The 21,622-nt window shown below is 41.4% G+C and overlaps 1 protein-coding gene across 6 annotated transcripts in view; it reads left to right on the top strand.

The window, feature by feature from the left end:
* Positions 1–21,622, top strand: part of Cadm1 (cell adhesion molecule 1) — a 322,638-nt gene that overhangs the window by 274,521 nt on the left and 26,495 nt on the right. For 3 of the 6 annotated variants that reach the window (XM_060373186.1, XM_060373190.1, XM_060373199.1), the window contains exons 6-8: positions 5,482–5,581; positions 9,027–9,199; positions 13,930–14,013. In XM_060373186.1, coding sequence (XP_060229169.1) covers positions 5,482–5,581; positions 9,027–9,199; positions 13,930–14,013 — 357 coding nt within the window. The remainder of the gene's footprint in view (positions 1–5,481; positions 5,582–9,026; positions 9,200–13,929; positions 14,014–21,622) is intronic. The other 3 variants (XM_060373195.1, XM_060373202.1, XM_060373204.1) reach the window with 1 other exon arrangement.

Here is a 21,622-nt window from a genome sequence, read left to right on the forward strand (position 1 = left end):
GTTCAGCAGTCAGAATACCTGGGCTGATCCTCAAATTTGGGAAGCTGGCTTGACCTTCAAAACAAACAGACCAATGCATCCACAGATTTATCTTATTTTGAGGGCTAAGATGGACTTGTGCATTTGCATTTGTTATTATTATTTTAGTCTGTGGTAGAGCTAGGACAGACCTAATTCTTCTTGACTTTCTGATTTTCCTCCGTTTTTATTCACTTCTAATATGAATACCAGTACTTCTAATATAAATGTCTACTATGCTCCAAGCCCTGCCACTTTTGTAGTTACTTGCCTGGGGCTTAAAAACAAGACAAGATGGCTGGAGAGGTAGTTCAGTGGTTAAAAGCACTGGGTGCTCTTCCAGGGGACCTGAGTTTGGTTCCTTGCACTCACATGACAGCCCACAACCATCTGTAACTCTAGCTCCAGGAGGTCTGTGTCCTTTTATTGGCACTAGGCATGTGTGGTACACAGACATTCATGCAGGCAAAACACCTATCTGCTGTGTTAAAAACCAAGCAAAGGAAAACCCCTCTTCAGTAATACTGATCCTGAAGCTTTCTTCACAGTTGTGGGAAGCATTCTGTGAATATGGACCCTTTTGCCAACAGAACTGTTTCTCAGGGGCATGGAATAAAAATTGATCCTGTTTGGTGAGCAATAATTTTAACATCCACAAAATGTGTAGTGCCTCTACAGGAGGAAGTGTCATTGTCTGGTGCCCCTAGCAAGGTTGTTTAGTCGTCCCCCCCCCCCGCCTTAATCTCCTCTGATAACCCATCCCTCCTCAACAAGTGTAATTGATTGTTTTTAACCTGTCCTTTCTCTCCCTTTCCTTTTTGTTTGTTTTGAGGCAGATGTCTCACTCAATAACTCAGGCTTTCCTAGAACTTACTCTGTAACCCAGGCTGACTCATGGAAATCCTCCTGTCTCAGCCTCCCAGTGGCTGGGAGTATAATTTAAGTGCTGCAATTCATACCACACGTGTAGGAGGTCCTTTCACCTTGAGAGCAAACAACCAGCCAGGAAAATTAGTCACTAATGTCTTAGGACAATAGAAAAGCAAGCACTCTACAAGCTGGCCTTTTTTTTTTCCTTCTGGGAGCTCTGTGGCTCCAGCCAGGTGTGTGCTGCCTCCTGTGCGCCCTATGTTGCCCTCTTCTCGTTACAAAGCTGTCTTCCCCCAGCAGTTTAGACATCTGTATTGTAGGGGCTGATTTGTGCCTTGAGCTCAAACAGCTTCTAACACAAACCAAATCTCAGGTTAATCTTTGCATTGTTGTTCTCCTCCAAACTGCAGTAATCCTCCATGATTGACAAACTCTTCAGTCACCACTTCCTCCAAGCTCCAGTGCACAGGGCCTGACCCAGACCCTATCCTAGCCACTTTGGTAGTAGTGGTACGACTGTCGCCCTTAGGGAGACAGGTTGGCGAGGGTTAGGGAGAGACTTGAGCCCTTGATCCACAGGCATCAAATCCCACACCCAGTGTGTTTCTGAACATTGGATGAAAATGAAGCAAGGAACTTGGAGATTAGCACTCAAGCCCTTATAGTGATAGGTAGAAATTTTCATGCAAAGACCTTGGGGCTGGTTGTGGTAGCCATGTCAAAGAATATTTGGTGTCAGCATGCCCTGATTTAGAGCTTCTCAGAAAAAGAGGAAAATTGCAGGTGCCCCTGGGATAATAGATCTCCTGCCAGGGTATCAAGACACTCCCTCTGGTCTCAGTTCTTTTGTTCTCTGCCACATGGGAAAGATAGCATTCTAGGCAAAAGTGTGTGTGTGTGCTGGGGACGGGTGGTGAGGGCAAAATCACAGACCTGATGTGCTATGGTCAGGCTTCAGAGAAGAGCCTGCACATCTTCATTTGCATAGGAAATTGGCATACAGGTTCCAGAATCTTGAGTTTCATCTTCTAAGGAGATCATAGAACGTAGTGCAAGGTCAGACTGGCATGAAATCAATTGTAATCTGCCAGCAAGCCGTTCAGACCTCTTTAAGAGTTTCCTTTTATATTTCCTCCTTTATAGACAGAGAAAAGTACATTTAAGGAATGTCTCATCAAATCAGAATGTCTTCCTAAAATTATTTTTTTAATTGGTTACTACTATAGTGTGCCCTATGGCCTCCTAGTATTTAACCCTCTGTGCAACTTTGACTAATGAACAAATTTTGTCTGCTGTAGCAGTCTTGCTAACTGTACTTTAGAGGTTTTTTTTTTTTTAAAGATTACAGTGTGTTATGAAAACCTCAGATCATTCCTCCTAATCTATTGGTTGTTGTTGGTGCCATCTCTATAAGTGCAATGCTGCTTAAGTGCACAGGCCTAACTGTTTCTCTTATTTTTAGATAGCAGTTCCATTTTATAATGACATTAAGCCATTCTGAGTGATATGTTGCCGGACAGTTATTGCACTTGGGTAGAAAGTGTCATCTGGCTTTTAGCCTTGTACCTGATGACACCAACCAAGGCGTAAAATGATACCCCAGAAAATGTACGAGGCTTTACCTCATTACTTAAAGATAAATCTTAGAGTCTTAGTCTGTTTCAGAAAAGATTTGGTGAGTTATAACATTTGATTTATGAACATAATTAAAATATAAATGATGAGCTTTGGCTCTTCAATTAGCCATCTGGATGGTTTGATAATTCGACATATTACTATAGTAGCCAGGGTCTTTTCTGGGGACATTTGATGTCCCTGACTTCTTAAGCCATCACTGGAATCCTCATGTTTCTGTCTGACTTGTTGAAGATTCTTAAGTTCCCCAGTAAGGGGGTAGAAAAGGGAAGAACTTTGCCTTTAAGTTTCTTGTTGCTTGGGGGACAGATCTTAGTGCTCAGGCCTTCTGTTTGGTTTATAGGGTATGAAGATAGTTCAGCTTCCCATGGCCAGATAATATGCCCATAAATACTCCATGTGTCAATGGAAAGGGACCTTTTTCTATATAATACAAGCAATATTGATGTGCGCTTTTCTTGCTAGCCATTAAGGTAACTGTGGCAACTGTGTCCAAACATAACATGGTAGAAGCTTCTTCTGGGGCCTGGACCATAAATTAAGAAAATCAGTTATGAAAAAACTGGAAGTGTACCTTCTGTGGCTTAAAATACAAATTTTAGCTATGGCAAGTCCTTTACTTATTGTTCTGTATTTCATTGTGTGATTGACAACTGGTAAACGGCTCATTGGGAACATGTTAAAAAATGTTTAACTAAAACAAACTCAGTGGTACTAAAGAAGCCATGCTGTCAAATCATTAACGGATGTTAAACAAAGAGTGTACTGTCCTTAAAATACTCTCCTCTTGTTTGCTTGTAAATTACAAGGAGGAGAGAAACAACAGAATTTTGCATACAGACCACCAAGACTAGACCAGCAACTACAGACCAGAAAGAAAGACCAGCAAGCACACAGTAGGCACAAACTAGCAAATGCAGACCAAGAGACCAACAAAGATGCTTTGGCAATCACAGGTAGCAAGTGCAGATGAGCAGCCATTCTGTTCTCCTTAATGAGTAGGCTGAGGTCCAAGTGCATAAACATCAACCTATAAGGAAACGTTAAGTTGCTCTCTAGATTCAGGGCTCTCCATCTAAGTCAAAAGTCCCCTAAGCAAGAGTTCCTGGGTACTGTCTGGTTTCTGAGGGTGAATTAGCAGACAGGCCTTTTGTTATCTATGTGTCATGACTTCACATTCGTTTCTGTTTGTCCTTTTAAAAATTAGAGTTCATCAAATAACTGTATGTCAGGCAGAAAAACTTATGTCACTAAAAATAGTAACATACATAATAGATATGCAGTGCACTTCAAGGTTCTGTTTATCTAAGATATGATCTGAGAGCGTGTGCCCAGAAGCCCTTGCTTTAGCCCAGGAGCCAGTGCTAGTTCAAGGTCACCCTGTTTATTCCATGCAAATATGTTTACCTTTCTTTAATAACATTTCTTACCATTTTACTTTTCCAGTAAAGGCCAAGAAAGAGACAGTGTTACTTGCAGTGCCCATCTGGAGCTTTTATCATCTTTATGTCCTCTGACAAGTAACATTGTTCTTTAGAAAGCACTACCAATTCCCAGTGGTCAGTGTACACTACTGGCTGTTCAAGGGAGCTCTCTTAAAAGGACCTTAGTATCTTGGGTTCTTAGTGACATAGCAAAAGGTATGTGATGGGATCAAGACTAAAATATCATCTGGCAACAGCTGTCCCAGGTGATGACTTCCCTGTGCAGTGGCCATAGGTTCATGAGCAGTGAGATTGGTAGAGCCCAGCCATATTTCTGTCTTCTCTCTTATTCTATAGGAGGAATACTAATGACCTCACCACTACTTGCAAAAGGCCAAGGGGCTATTGTTTAGGTGATGTGATTGTGTGGGAAGGTAAAACTAAGGTAATTGTTTTGACCTTTCAGCCAACTGATGTCTTGCCCTCTCACACTTATTACTCTCAGGTCCATTTCCAGAAATATATATTTACAGAGCCACAGAATTAAATGAAAAGCACTGGAAAATATCTGATTCCACTCAGGTTCTATTTATAAATGTTTTTTTTTTTTTTTTTTTTATCTAGCCATGTTGATTCTAACTACTTCTGCTTCCCTCCCTATTCCCTGAACCCCCATCATTCATCTCTGATACCCACACACCATCTCACTAGCAGTCACAGTTCTGAACCACTGTTGGAAATAAAAATATCTATGTCACTTTCCTGAATGCACAATTGTATTAGAAAGGTATACTCAGCTTTAATTATGGACTGCCATTAAGAAATGTACTTCAGAATCAGAACTCTAATGCATTCTGTTCTACAGGCCTGTCTGGCATTGTGTTATCTCTGAGACCTTCAAGTAGCTACATCATTCTATGGGTACCAAAGTTGTCATCCTTAAAACCTTTGCTTATTCCACTGTGGGTAATGGATCCTCAGAGAGTAGGCTCTTTGTGAATGTCAATTCTCTTTCCTCTGTGTTTATGCCAGGATGGATTCATTTGGGGCCACCCATCTCTGTTTGAGTGGAATTCAGGAAACAATTTGATAGCAAGAGCATAGAAGAGACAACTTATTAATATGCAGTGTCAAAACACATTGTCACATGGTAATCTGTGATCTATGATAAAATGTATCAATTCTGAGCACCACAAATCTGCAGCTTCACCTCAGCATGAAGGCAAATGAGTTTCCCTTAGCTTGACTGAGTTTAGAGATAAACTTCAATGTAACAAAATGTGTTTCACAGAAATTGTTTGATGTGGCACAGTTGGCTTATGAATCTCTTATCTATTCAGGGTTCACTCCTTAGAGTTATTAGTCAATTTAATTTGAACAAATGCCAGGATTACTAACTAATTAGAAGGATGTTGCCGAAAGCACACGGGTGGGGACAGAGTAAGTGCTGGCATTGTGGGGTCTGTGGTAGTATGCCGGTCTGATCTGCCTGGTGCATCCTTTGCTAAACATCGCACTTTGTGTTGTCACACAGATAAACCGCAAGTGCATATCCAGATGACCTACCCTCTACAAGGCCTCACCCGGGAAGGGGATGCACTTGAGCTAACTTGTGAAGCCATCGGGAAGCCCCAGTAAGTTCTGAAGACCAAGGTTGGCAGAGGGTCATGAGCGGTAAATGTCACAACATGAAGATATGCATTCACAACTCATTGGCCTGTCACCTGTCTCCAGCTGTAAAAAGGATGGGTGATTTTTCAGAAAATGAAGAATATTCAATGACAGGAAATAAATATCTATGATTCTTAATGGTCAGGATTGGGAGGCAAATGCCAGCTAAAACTGAAATTCTGGTGAATTCTGCTGTATTGGCATTAACAGGCTGGTCAGGGCTATTTTCTCTTACATTATATTTCAACATACTTGGGCTGGAAAGATGGCTCAGCAGTTAAGAGTCCTTAGTGCTAGTGTAGAGGATCTAAGTTTGAGTCCCAGCACCCAATCATGCTGCTCACAAAAGGCATATCCCACTGGCTGCAGGAGATCCAACACTCTCTTCTGTACCCACATATACATGGGCACATACAAAGACACACATGCATACACACAAATAAAAATCATTTAAAATATCAATGTACCAAAATCAAAATATGCAGTAGAATGTCTACAGACAGACGTGTTCTTGCCATAGCTAGAAGATGGCTTTCTAAACTGTAATACACAGAGTTTAGAACCAGATGTAGTCGAAAGAATTTGCTTCCAAGAAAGGTGGAGTTCTCAACTGAAAGGCAGCTTTTTTAGTGAGGAGAGATTTAGGACTCTCCTCAAAGGGAACGTGACTATTTTGCCTAGGAGGACAGGAGGGCTGACAGAGTCTCGTGTTGCTGAGGAGTGTGATGGAGAGGCTCTGTTTACTCCTGCACAGTAGTCCAGTGTGAGTCAAAAGAGCAGCCACTAACATGGCAAACAAGCCTTGAGGCTATGCTGCTGCAAATATCTCACAGTCTACTTAGTGAACAAGAGAGCCTTTCATCTTTCTAGTAAAACAAAATATTTTTAAGGTGTGAAAAATCCCAATTCATGCACTCATTAAGTGGAAAGACAGATCAAGTTGGGATTAAGGTCACTCAAACTTTTAGGTCCAGAAAAACAGCAGTGAGCTCCTTCTGCTGTCCCTGTGGCATGATTTCTTTTTTTTCCCCTCAGGGATTTGGGTAAGCAGCATTTTCATGATTTCATATAAAGACCTTGGAGCATCTTAACAGAGTTTCCCTTCATATCCTCAGAGAAAATTCAGCCTGTGACGGCCGAGGAACCAAGAGTGCACTGTTTCAGAGGGGAGCCTGGCTATGGCTAGTTCCGTTGGTCACTTCTGCTCTCCTTTACTCGTGGCCTAGAGCATTCCCTCTGCGTAAGGAGGGAGAATTATAGAGATAACCTTTGGTGGAGGATGGAGCAGAAGAGAACCACTGTTTGGAGTTTTCTCTGGTGCCTGTGGTTATTTGATCCCAGCTTTGGCCGAGCAGTCTTTTTCTCTTTTAAACCCTTCAAAAAGACTTTGATCCTTTTATACACTTATTTATGCCCTAATTAGAAGCTTTCCTTGTCTCCCAAAGAATCCCATGGACGAAGGAGAATCACTTCTCAGGGGCCTTTGACTGTTTGCAGCACCTATATTCTACCACATCAGCTGTTTGGCCTGCTAACCTATATTTTGTTTCTGTAATTTTTTTTCTCCTGAAGAAGGTACTGTGTTCAATTGCATGTGCCACAGGGACAGTAAATGACATGTTTGCTTCAGGACATTTTTGTTTGTTCCTCTCAAACTGGGAAGGGCTTGTGGCTGTGTGAGCAAGCAGGCATTACTCTGCAGCTATCCCTCCTTGCATATTACCTATTTATTTTCTCAAGAAATTGTATACAATAAAAATGGTAATTTAACTTGCCATTAAATGTTGTGAAAATTCTCAGTGCTTACCCCCACTGATTGTTTCAGCTGTCAAGCAGCAGGATGTGAGGTCTGATTGCCAGGCAGCCCCATTTTCCACTGCCTACAAAGAGGACATATGCAGTACCAACTTTTAAATAATTTACCGCTTTCTGATGACAAGCCCATGTGTAATTAAAGAAAATTGTAACTTCACATCCCATTTGAACACTGGAATGCTACTTGACAGGCCTAACTTGAGTATCCATTCCTCATTTATCCCTGGTTCTCTGCCCATGTCACTGCTCCTAGAGGTAGGATAGGCACTGAGAGAAAATTGCTTATGTGTTCAAACCAGTAGCATCCCTCTTGTCAAATAAAAACTGGGAACTAAGCATATAAGTTGGGGTAAGTGCACTTACCAGGCTCTGGGTTCTGTCTCTGGAATCACACCCCTCACGCAAGAGACAATCTTCAAACATTCTAGATTTGCCCTTGGTTTTGTAGGGAGATGAAAGAGGCACCTTGAAGAACACAGGTTTAAAGTTCAGTGAGTGAACGACGCTTGGTGTGTATGCATTCTTTTCTCCAGAGCATCTTGCCAAATCCTTAATGGCTAGCCTAAGATATGTGTGGTATTTTAAATCACGAAAACTTGTTTTTGATAAGCCAGTTCCCTTGTTGGATCTAGAGAGTCTACTTTTAGATGTACTCTTTCATCATTAATCCAAGAACCAAATGTACTCACGGGGCAGGTTCAGCTATATCTGGGCTTAGAGGAGCCAATATGGAGTGCTAGTTACTGGTCAGGGGCAGAGAGAGTAGGTGGACAGGGCTGCATGGCATCTCAGGTGGGGGGAGTCAAGCTAAGTGGGGAGGAATAGATCATATCTTTCCAGAATCAAAGGATTTTTCTGAACAGATCAAAACAAAGCTCTGTTCAAACTAAGGCCAATGGCACGGGCCTGTAATCCCAGCTGCTCTAGAAGCAGGGTCAGGAGATTCACTGCAGTTTCGAGGGCAGCCTGGTCTACATACTAATTTCTACACAAGCTAAGGCAACCTTGAGGGCAAACAGTAATAAAAGAAGGCCAAGGATATAGCCTAGCAGTAGGGCTAGCATGTGCAGTGCCCACCAGAGAAAGGGAGGGAGACAGAGAGTGCTGTCCTGGTGTTAGAGTCCACTTAAAATTCACAAGTGTCTTCTGAGCAAGCAAACATTTGGTGTGTTAGTAACCGTTGGATTGATGCATGTACCACTAGCCATGATCTTGCTCCCTCCCCTTCTCTAATTAATAAGATGATTAACAATGGGTGAGTTCGGCCCTGCCTGAGTTAGTATGAAACCATACAGTGGGGCATGTGAGTTTTGCACATTGGCTTTTTTGCTGACTAACTAAAGATTAATTGGAAATTTTAAGACACCTGCTTACATCAAGTCTTGAAAGCTTCTCAATACCTGACTCTATTGCAAACATATGTTCAGCAGTTGCATAGTCTCAACTCTATGGACTTTACATCTCTCCAGGGGGTCCAGTTATCTGCATCACCCTGCATGGGATTTGTTTGCTGCATGGGTGAGAAAGTGAATACAGATGCTATAGAAGGGAATGGCCCTGTGACTTGTCCTTCTTACCTTCTTCCCTCTGCAGGCCTGTGATGGTAACTTGGGTGAGAGTCGATGATGAAATGCCTCAACATGCCGTACTATCCGGGCCAAACCTGTTCATCAATAACCTAAACAAAACAGATAACGGTACTTACCGCTGTGAGGCTTCCAACATAGTGGGGAAAGCTCATTCGGACTATATGCTGTATGTATACGGTACGTGAGAAGATAGAGCCTCACCTCCTCTCTCCTCTGCATGTAGCTGCTGCCTGGGCTTCACCCCCAAAGCCTTTGGTCAAGTTGAAAACAAAACAAAACAAAAACAGTTGGTGTCCTTCAGAAACTTAAAGAAGTCTGGCCTCAGGTGGACCCCAGTGGTCCCTACCTGGGTGGCCCAACAGTGACTGTTCTTCTTTCCTCTAATTGTGGGGGTTTCCCACAAGATCACAGTCTCTAGTTGTGCTGAGGAGAAAGGCTGTCCTCAGGCACAGGCCATGGAGATTATGTTAGAAGTAATGTCAGAAAAATTCAACCTTTCCAATTAGTGGCGTTCAGCTCAGAAAGTTTATTCCCAGTAGGTTTCTTTTTTCCCCCTATGATGCCTGGTATAGCCTTTCTCCTGCTTTGATGAGCAGTGCTTTCTTATTTTCAACATGAAGCTATTAAATCCAGAAGACTTTGCAAGCGAGTAACCACTCACTGGGTAGTTGAAGAGACTATCTACACCTTCTGTTTTAGACACAAATGTCAATTTTTAAAAATGTTATGTTTTCTTAATCAATATCTTTCTACAGGTTATTAAAGAATATTATCATGAATTTCATTTTGGATTCAACAGATATGTATGCCAGGTGTTTTCCACTTCTATCTTGCTGTTGATTTTATGTATTGTGAATATGCTCTATTAAGTTGAGAAGAACCCTCCCTTTATAGTTTTATGCCATCAAATTGAATATCTTCTCTCCAATTGAAGTCTTCATTTTATACCAAGAAAAAGTCATACACTGGCCTAACACATAATGAGTAAACAGAAGCAAAGGCAAAATCCTAATATTATAAATATTTGAATATGGGGGCCATATTTCTGCCTTCATGTTAGCTTTGTAAACAATCCAAGTTAAATTACATAAATGTGAATATAGGCAAAGACATAAATTATACATATGGAATAATATTTACATGTACTGTCTGAGAACCTGGGCATCCCCCTTATGAAGGAAGAAAGGAGAGGTATCTTTGAACGGAGAACCATCCTTTATACCATACTTATATGGATATGAAGTTATAATCCTTTGCCTATACTTGAAATTTTTTGTTTTGGTTTTTGTTTTTTTCCCCCTAGCACAGTGGTTCTCAACTTTCCTAATGCTGGGACCCTGTAATATAGTTTCTCATGTTGTGGTAACCCCCAACCATAAAATTATTTTGTTGCTACTTCATAACTGTAATATTACAGTTGTGAATCGTAATGTAAATATCTGATACACGAGGTATCTGGTATGTGACCCCTAGGGGGTTGAGAACCACTGCCTTAGCACAACACAGACTTGAAAGATCCTATCCAATCCCCGTACTTAAGTGTCTGGAGTTTGCTCTCTCTGCACACTTCCAAGTTTTATTAGTGGTTCATACACAGTTACTGTTCTTCTCAGCCGTTGAGGAAGTGTACAGATTTCTGTCTGTGAGAAAGGGAGCCCGCTTTTAGCCGGCAATTTGCAAAACTGCTGTGCTGCACTATTTGGCTGGGATGGAAGATACATTCCTCTCTGTGCTTCTGCATGTACCTCTTCCACCCTAAGGTCTAAGCCTGATGGGAGTTTCTCTGTCATTGGTGCCCAGGTTTATACACATCTGTATAACTCTTCTTACGGACTTCATCTGCTTTCTCCCAGTCTGTGATGCACTCAGATGCCTAAATTATCTGGAAAAACAGTTCAACTTACAGTACAGTACTATTCCTACATCTCAAAAGGAAAAACATTTTGAGGCCTTGTTGGGCAAACATATTTGCATAATTTGGAAAATTAGCTTATAACCAGCATATGTTGAGATCCCTTCATGCTGTTCCCGACACTGACAATTTTATAACATGACCTCATCTAATCTCCACAGTAACACCATGATCTGTGCATATTTTTCATCCCACTTGGCATATGATAAAGTGAAGCTCAGAAAGATTATACAGTGTGGCCTAGTTCACACGGTCCCCAGATTGCTTGTGATGCCAAAGCCCACTGCAAAGTTATTCTTTGCAGGGCCCCTTATTCTCACAGCTTTTCAAGAGACCAAGCCCCTCCAAAATAAGACTGGCCTTTTCAAATTAGCCGCCTGGACCTCACTGTACTATTTCAAAACCAAGTATCACCTATTTAACAAACATACCTGTATACAAGTGTATCTCTGATCCAAGACGATCCCTCCAGCCTCCTAGGGATTCTGTCTCTTGGTCCCTGTTAGTAGCACCATTGGAATAGCATGCTAGCATTCTAAACCAAAGTATTGCTGGTCTATTAACAAAACAGTCTAATAATTTGGGCAGGGATGGACAGATAGTCTTTTCAAAGCAAAATACTATGATATTACAGCATTGAAGTGCTCTGTGAACCTAAAGTTAATACACTTCTGAAATACTTAATTCTCTGGAAGTAAATTCTCTACTTGAAGCATCTGGCTGGTTAGAACCCCAAGATCCAGTTGAGCTTGTTCTTCTAGCATCCATGTTGCAAGCACAGCTCATTAGCTTCAGCTCTTTGCGTTTCTACCTATGCTTGTTGTAATGCTGTGTGTTGCTTTCAGGACCTCTGGCATGCTGGGTGAGCACGCTGATGAGCTGCACCCCAGCTCCCTGGCTTCTTAAATAGTGGCCTTGTGCTGCCCTTCTTACTGAAAATGACCTCAGCAAGGATGTTTCACCCGATAATGAAATCTGATTCATTCAAGGTTTCCAGAACCAGATGTGAAGGACAAGATTTGCCTAGCAGTGATGGAGATCACTGAACATGTGCCATTTTCTTACATAATGAGAGGGACTGTGGCCTCTCCCTGGCAATTATCCCCTTGTTCATCTTGTCTGCCTTTTGGTTGAGAATCATATCTTCGATCACATTCACACTCATTCTTACCATCTTGCACATGTCACATGCATTTAGAAATGGGTATGAAAATAGCATTAGAACATAGCAGGGCAAGTCTTCCAAGTAGCAATATTGCTGTTAGAGGCAATACTGTAATTGAAACAAACAGGAAAACCACATTTCTTGGCCCCTGGATGGGCAGGAGGTACTCTCTGGACACGGTTTACTTGTTACAAAAGGAGGCAGTGTCTTGGGTGCTGGCTAAGGTCTCAGGGAATCCAGTTGATCTATCTCTGAGGTGACACCTGTATTGGTATACCTGTGTTCAAATAAGTTGCCCAGTCACAAAAACACTTCCTTACCTGTGGCTTCCATAAAACACACCAAAGGGCAAGACTGGAATGATACTCAGTCATTTCTTAACCTGTTCTTTTAAAAAGGTAATTTAAAATTTAAATGTCATCGTTTCAACTTCTTACAATGAGATTTTGCATGGAATCCTTTTCTTGATTTGTTGGAGGCTACATTAAACAACAATTTAATTTGCTTATTTCCACATCTTCAAGGAGAAGTCTGTCATATAGCAGAACCATTTGCTGTTGGTTCTTCCTTATCGAGTTCATACAAATATGATTGTGTGAGGGAAGCAGTTTGTGAAGAAAATGAAAGGCTTTGATTATTGATCAATGATAGGCATCATTTTATGCAGGCTTTGCAGCCAAGCACCAAAAGAGTCATCCATCAACTTCCAGGAAGTTGTGCCAAACCCAGTAAAGGTGCAGTATATAATTAAAGTTTTGATGTATTAATTAGACAATCCGAGAGCTCACTTGAAGATAAAAGGACACCAGATGTGTCAGGGAGAAAAACTTGACGTGCTTTAGATAAAATTTAAAATCAAAAGCCTTCAAATCGTCTTATGCTCTATTATAGCAGAATGATTGCTTAGTTCAAAGTCTTGCTGACAATTTAACATATTCAGTTTGATCATCTGGTCTAAGATTTTTTTTTTTTTTTTGCCCTTTCTGTATCCCCAAATAATTTTTGAGATGATAGAAGATACAGTGTATCAAGTACTAGACAGAGGCTTCCTATCAGGCTCCTGGTTTTGAGGGTCAAACCTCATTTATATTTAGCTCGCTTGTTTACAAGATGGAAAATGGCCTTTCATTTTTATCATTGTGGTCCACTTAGGTCAAGCTTTTAACATGAGCAAAGGCAACTTATTAATATTTATAACGTGTAAAAATTATTGACTTTTAAAAAATAACATCTCAGTAAAATCTCACTTGCCTGGAACTTGGTACTCAGTCCATGGTGACATTCTCTCTTCTTTGTACTTATTATAGATACAGAAGTGGTTTTCCTTCCTGCTGGGATGTATTAATGGAGAATAATGAAGTTAGCATTTGCAGGGAGCATGTGTGCAGTGCCATGTTCATTCTTGACTGATACAAGCCATTGAAATGCAGCAGCTCCTTTTCCTCTTTCTTCCCATCTGTAAAGCAGAAAGGAAGGACAGCCATTGTGCTTTCTTGGCACCCAGGTGACTTAGCCTTGCCTATAAGATCTGGCCGGGCCAGGGGTATCGAGCGTTTAGTTGTTTTTTGTTTTGTTTTGTTTCTCACTTTTCTATTTCTCATTTCATTTCTAATTCACTTCATGAATAAGAAAGCTTTTCTTCTTTTCTTAGCTCTTCCCACTAAGGATTTAGGTATAGTTTCAGATGTACATTTCTGAGAAGGAGCTTGGTGGTGTAAAGAGGAAAGCCATCCAACAAACATCTCAGTGTCTCCATGCCTCTGTTTGTCATTACTGATCATTGTTGTGTTCAGCATTGTGGGTTTGATTTTCCTTTTTTTTTTTATCCAGATCCCCCCACAACTATCCCTCCTCCCACAACAACCACCACCACTACCACCACCACCACCACCACCATCCTTACCATCATCACAGGTATGGTACCTTCATTGCCATTGAAAATGTCCTGAATGTATATTGTCTTTTTGGTATAAACAAAAAGAAGCCTAGCTGTTCCCTGCAAGCCCTCTGAACTTAACTGTTCCTTTACTTTGGAACTCCAGAGACACTCGATACTATAGTTGAGTCTTAAGAATCTAGGAAGAACTTTAACATCTGAGCTGTTAACGGATCAGATGGTTTGCACCTTAGCATGAGGGAATTCTTTTTGAAGCATCACTACTTAAAGCAGAAACACTAGGAAAATGGCAGCTTGTCTACTAGAGAACCAACCAATAGTTTCTGCTTGGCCACAGCCGGTGAGATGGTAAGTATTATGGCCTGGATCATATCCTGGTCTAAATTTCATCTTTATCCACACAAAAGAAATACATGCACCAAGTTTCAGAATGTCTCTGTGGGCCATGCAATGGAATGCACCATCCTCCTCCCTCCTCTGATGGGTGGCTGCTGGCAGTGTGGCAACACGGACTTCTTGTTTCCTGGGAGATCACAGGGGGCAGAGGGAGTCACTGTCTCCCAAGCTGAGCACTTGTGTGCCACCTCTTTTTATATGTCCTCCCTCCTCATTCTGTTGTCCAGCGGACCTCAGACATTTTGATGTTGCTTGACTAGGAGCCTTCGAGTTTCTTCTGGTCCAGCAAGATAGGCCAGTGCATGGCAGTACCATACCAATGCAGTGTGCAGGGCTTCCTAGACCAAGCTTCCCAACCACCGTTTCCAGGTGTCCCCTCTAAGGGAGGAAAGAATCTCTTGCAGAAGTGACTTCGCCCCTTAGGTCTGCTTCCATGAAAGTGTCTGAGGTCCCTTTGAACTGTGAGTCCTGCCATTCTATCCCTGGACTCCTTGATACACACTGAACATCAAACTTGGTGCTCTTCAATGTTCAGCCCTTTAGCACCCAATATCTAGCAGCTACCTCCTAGGATCACAATGAATTTTATGGAGACATTTTATTTTCCATTTGCTCAAGAGTTGATGAGATGACAGAATGCAGAGTGCTCAGTGAGAGAGACACCTCATCAGTAGATACTACAATGGATTGTCTAATCCAGGTTTTCTTCACCTTTCAGCTATTGCAGTGGGACAAAGAACTCTACCATAACCCACCATTGAGAGACTTCTTAAATACTGGTTACAGACACATCTGTGCCTAAACTAAATGTAAAACTTTCTGAAAATCCATCAATTGGTGTTGTGTCTCACTCTAAACCTGTCTCCCTTTAGAGATTTTGCTTCTTAATTCTTGTCTGTGTGTTTCTGCTTGAGCTCTCTGTCAGTTATCCTTGCTTCTTAGTGAACTCAGTTTGAAGCACAGTGAACCAATCTCTGTCATCTTCTTTATTGTTCATTAGCATATTGAAGATGGCTCCTCCTCTGCTTGGATGTCCACAGCGCCCATACTGCCATTACTTCATCCTAGAAATTCACTTCCTCACCTCTTATCTAGTTAGTAAAATTGGACTAGGTGTGTACTTTTTAATTGTTTTGTTTGGCTGGCATTGCTGGCATGGAACCCAGGACCTCTGGAATGCTATACTAGGCAAGCACTATACAGCTGAGTAACAGCCTCAGTCCTTTAGGAATGTGCTTTTCTTACCCGGTTTCATAGTTTTCTGTGAAAGGCCCTTTGGATATCAGAATAAATAAAGAAATTACATACATATCATTAGCGATGTGTTTGTCTTTGGAAAAGTATGACCCAGCCTTTATACCTCCTGTGGTAGAAGGTTCCATTTAGGGATTTGTAGGGATTTACATCTAAAGACAGTGAAGTCCTTACTCATTCTGTGAATAAACTCCCCATTTCTCCTGAATGTGGAACAACACTTTTCCTGTGTGACTGGCCTCATCACTGGCAGACAGTCAGTATTCCCTGACTCTTCCTCATCACTACAATCAGCCCCAGAAGTCACCTGAGTTGTTCTAATTCACAGCTCTTACTCTTTTGCTCCCAAGGACCTCCTTCTCCCCTGAGGTCCTCAAACATCTACAACTCACTGTGATCACAGTTCCATCTTTAAAAAAAAATTTTCTTAGAATAAATAATACCATATTTCTGTCCACATCAGAGATGACTTTAATTGGAACATGTCTACTTCTGTCTTTGCCGCTGGCCTCTCAGTCCAAAATAACTTAGGATGATCTCACAGGTGCACTTTGGTCTGTGGGTATTAGCTCTCAAATGCTTTCTACACACCAAATGCATCTGTGGTAATGAATGCCCAGATCTTCACTGGCACGTCCAAGAGTCATTAAACTAAAATTGGTACTAAAACAACATTGTGGAATCCGTTGCCTTAATGGATGTGATCTTTCAGGCTTACTGTATCTTAACAAGCCACGTTCTATGTATTTATCTTGCCCAGAAAGCAACTTGTAGAGTTTAACATTTGCTCCTTTCTCCAAACAGATTAGAGGTTATTGAGTTGAATGGTTCTACGGCCCATTTTAAAGGGTCAGGCTAGCGTCTAGAGTTAGATTGGTTCCTAAAGAATCTTCCAGACGGAATCCTGACAAATGGATAGCTAAATTAATTTCCACTCCTCCCCTCTAGTACACTGCTTGGTACGTTTATAGTCACCATTAGCCTTAAAAGCTTCAACAGCTGAATCCAGTGACAGTAACATAAAGCTGGCCTCTACAAAGGAAAAGAAGCACCCAGAGTCGGCTATTCCTTTACTTCTAGTCAAATGCAGTAGCTGAAACCCATTCCCTAGGTCAGAGTTCCATTACCAGAGAAATGTATAAATGCAATAGAAAAATATTTTCTAAGCTCAAAGGGTCCAAGTTGATTTCTGATTTTTCTAAAAGAAGCATTGCAGAGCTATCTTTTATCTTCTCTACCCAGGGTAATGGAATTGTTCTCTTTGTTGGGAAAAAAAAATTTGTTCCCAGTCGTCAAGCTCTCAAAACAAGCTACAGATACATCCTGGGGCCCCTTGAAGGAGAGGAATCTTTGACTCTTCCAACTCTTCTTGGCACTCCCCCATCCCATATCTTAGATTCCCTAGGTTCCTAGGAGAACAGTGCCCTCTGCCTACTGTCCTCTCCACTTGAAACAGATCTGCTGATAAGCCAGACACCCCAGAAGTGTAGCCCTAGGAAAAAATTTCTGCAGTATGAAAAAAATACTCAGACTGGGCCTGGTGTTCACACTTAATCCCAGTGCTTCGAAGGCAGAGGCAAGTGGATCTTTGAGTTGGAGGCCATGCCGCTCTACATAGTGAGGCCTTGTCTCAAAAGAGAAGAAAATATTCAGTATCCATCTGCCATATCAGCAGAGATGTAGCTTTACAACTGCTAAGTCCCTGACATTAATATAAGACCCCTCAACATAAAAAACAATTTGAGGATGCAGTTTTGTGAGAAACCATTTAGAGCCTCATTGGCATATGCCCTAAGGTTCAAAGGTGTCGCTCTTATCTTTCCTGCTAGTTGATGTTATTATTGGTTCTGTTCAGCTCTTGGCTTTGGGAGTGCCCCTCCCACCCCCACCTTAGTGTTTTACTTTTTTGTCATGTCACATTTTCCATAGGGTTTCTTCATTTGTGAAAGCATATGCCATAGCTCGGGAGAGCATAACAGATGAATTGTTTTAACTTTCTGGTCAAGTTCATGTTTCAAGAATAGTAGCCCCTTTCCCTGTGTTTGGCCTCTTCCTTTCAATTGGGTCAGGCTTCCTTCCTGAAATTTTCCTGGGAAAGCATTCTCTGTTTTTCTCTTTAATTAACCTGGATATTGTATTGTTCATGACTAGTGGAGTTCTGACTTGGGTGCTTGATAGGGCGTGCCACAAAAAGTACTCAGCATTCAGTCACAAACACCTTTCACAGTTTAGATACAAAGTGCAGGCCAGGAAGAGCTCAGCCTGTGGGTCACGCAACTGCCATAAATTAAAAAAAAAAAATAATGATAATAATACTAAAGCAGCCTTAGAATAAGAATGAATAGCTATAGGGCCAGATTGTAAAATGCAGTTTAAAAGCCTTTCATAAGAATGAAGTAGGTCATTTCTAAATGAGTTTTTCTCTTTTTTTAAAGCGTGGATTCAATTAAATATTTTGTGTGTTTCTTGGAAAAGAAAATTGCAAGGTTTCTCTTACTGGTGTCAGAGCACTCAAAAGCCAATATACCTAGGAGGATGTGACTCCTAGCCTCAGGCCCATGTATTATTTGGACTTTCACAGCTTGATATCATAGGCTTTTTTGCCAAGTTAATGTGAATCAGATCATAACACAGAAGGCCCACACGGCCTTTGTCCAGTTAGTAGTATTTGGAGAGTATGCCAGTAGGGGAACTTACACTGTAGCCTGTGTGCAATGTCTCAGGTATAAGGAGGGCACACATGTGCTTGATGCAGTGTTGATGGTGAGGCCATCTAAGTAGAAACAGAGCTTTCGCCTACAAGGTTGAGTCTAACAATTCCAATCCTGAGCCGCTGGTATTGGCAGCATGGAAAGGCTAGACGCTGGTCTACTCTTAGATAGGCATTCAACAAAGACTGAGCACCACAGTTTGTGCAGAAAAGAACTCTTTAAATCCCTTCCTGTGTGGTTGAGAGATGCCACACAACTAGAATGTTCAGTGTCAAAGGCAGCAGTTGCCACAGAAGTGGTCTTTGTCGGTGGCATCAAAGAACAGACAGAATGTAGATACGAAAGGGTGACATTTGGAAATAAAGCATGAAGGACTGATCGTACTTCTAGCATCTATCTTCAAGGGGAGTGTATTCATATTGCCTAGAGTAGGCCCTTTTTCCCCATAGGAAATACACATCCTTCTTCCTACAATGCTTACTGAGTTGCCTTCTTCCTAAGTTGGAATTTACTCCATTAAGGCAGTCTTCCCTCATGTACTGAACACTTACAAAGTGTTTCTGATATGCCAGTGTGCCTGAGAACAGGAATATTATTAGGGCACTAATTACTATTAATGAGCCCGTGTCCATTTCTTTTCATACTGTTCTGTCTACGTTTTCACTTTCCAATAATTGTAAACCCACTACCTGTTACCTCATATCCAACCATTTTTGATACATGCTGGTTTAAGAAGGAACAGAGGAAAGCCAGAGTACTGCAAATATTGAAAGTCATCAGAATCCACATTTTTAAAAAACAGAGTGAGGGATGGAAAGTGAGTTGATATATCTTAATTCAATGAATAGTTTTCCTAAGTGTATATTCTTTATTTAAGATTTAATCCCAGAGGTAGAGATACAACCAATATCTGTGTTCAACACTTGTCAGCAAAGCACATAATGCAGATTTTTTGAGATTCAGAAATGATACCTGGAGCTCTTTGAGTGTAGGAACATAGAAATTGAAGGGCCCAGTCTTCCAGTAACTCATGAGTCTTAGCCTTGCAGAGCCCCTTCCTCTTCTGCTCTGGCCACCACCTTCCCTGCATCACTCCCAGCTCTTCTCCCCTGGCTTGTGTCCCGACCCCTTCGTCCTGTTCCTACTGGCATTCAGAGACAATGCTACAGGGATTGTTTTCCTTGTGAAAGGAAACCACACTATATAGATTCTAATTATTTTACAGAACATCTGCTTTGCAAATGAGAGATCTCTGGGGCCTGGGATACACAGAGTGAACAATTTTGAGGAAGCTTTTAACAAAACTTGAATTTGCTTAACAGCAACAATGAAATAACCTCCCCTTCCTGCTGTTCTGGGTCTCATGTATCCTCACTCTGAGGGTAAGGTGACACTTAGGAAATAATCTAGGGCTGCTGAGGTGGCTCCATGATAAAGCCCCTGCTCCTCAATCATGAAAGCCTAAGTTAGGATCTCCAACACTGATGTCAGAGCCAGGTGTGGCAGCAGGTGCTGAGAGTCCCGGCACATAGGAACAGAGACCCAGGGCCCCAGAAGCTCACAGTCACGGAGACGAGACAAAATGGTGAGCTCCAGTCCAGTGAGAAAATGTCTCAAAAAATTAAGGTGGCGAAACAGTTGAGGACATCCTGGTGTGTCAACCCCTTCACATGCACCCACACAGGTGAGTACACACACACACACACACACACACACACACACACACACACAATGTCTTTCTTAGGGCACTCCAGTTTGGGTCTTTTAGCTTAGCTCTGTTCTTGGCCACTTTCTCCATCAATAAAGACTGGTATGTTAATTAAGCAGAACATAGGTGGCAAGGAAATTAATTGGAAAACCAGTAGAAAATACATTTTAAACTTGAATTTCCCAGCACTTTATTTTTTCTTTCAACAAATTTCAAATAACTTGAAGGGGAGAAAGAGAGGGGGGAAAAACACCCATATTTAATATATATTGGCAAGCACAGCACAGCTATGAAGTAAAATTGTCAGGGGAATTCTTTGCCTGCCCTGGTGCTGAGATTTAAAGCCTCTCCATAGCAGAGACTGAAGAGGAATTCAATTAAGGAAGCCCATTGGTTCTGTATTGACTTTAGTTAAGAAAATAAACTAAGGGAAAGTGTATTAAAATGTTGCCAGGCTGCTTGTCCCACTTCTGTCTAAGAGGGTATGGCTGGCAAAACAGGAGAGCTTGAATTCCTTACACTACGAGCTGCTCTAGGATAGGCTGTTTTTTTTTAGGTTGTACCCGCAGCATTCTCCAGCATTCACCCTGGTCTCACATAGCCACATGCTGTCCTGCAGTGACTCTGTGTCATAATACAAGAACCGCACAGGTCAATTGGTAAGAAAAGTATTTAAGGTTGTGAATTTAATTTTGTTGTAGGATTTTCATTTTCATTTATGGCACCCGTTGTGTTTGAGACCACAGACTAATTTATGGATTAGTTTTAAGCCCCCAGTCTGTCACACTCAATGAACAATTCTAAGTTGGAGAGAATCCATCTGAAAGGATTAGAATGGGCCACACTGGGGCTTACACATGACTGTTTCAACTAAATATTGCCCAGCTGCCTCTCAGGCGGGTTGGGTTTTATTCCCTCCGCTTGGCTACTTGGTAAAATGGCTTCAGTCTCTAATCTCACACATTGTCATTGCTTTCTCATTTTGCAAATTTCTTATACTGAAACGTGAAATATCTGTGGCTGTTTTGGTTATTTGAGGCAGGGTCACATTAACTGTTCGAAGGGCTGTGAGCCTAAGAAGGGAAGGCAGTGTTGAATGAAATGAGTGCTTTTCAGAAAAAGTCACTGCAAGGCCCTAGCTCAGATGTAATTCTTTTGGTTGTAACTCATAAAACAGCTAGGAAATGCCTAGTAAGACTCCTACATTCATAGCATTTGGGAGAACAGGGAATTGGCTTGTTTTTGTTTGTTTCATTATTTTTTAAACATATAAAATAATATATAATACATTTGCCCTCACTATGATTAAAACTAGAGATGATGGCTTAGCTTAGCCCTTTTGTGTATTATAACCCAATGCCTTCCATTCAACTTTTTGTGACTTATTTCTCATAGGCCTAGCTCAATGTTTTGTTTTTTTTAAGACAACAAAATTAGCTTTTAAAGGCTTTTGTGAGGGCAACTAGACACTATTTTTCAAGCCAATTATTACATTTATAACTTGTATTGGAAATGTTTGCTTTTGCCCACACAAAATGTTACCAGTAACCACCCAGA

Source organism: Meriones unguiculatus, chromosome 1 (assembly GCF_030254825.1).
Source record: "Meriones unguiculatus strain TT.TT164.6M chromosome 1, Bangor_MerUng_6.1, whole genome shotgun sequence".
NCBI lineage: Eukaryota > Metazoa > Chordata > Mammalia > Rodentia > Muridae > Meriones > Meriones unguiculatus.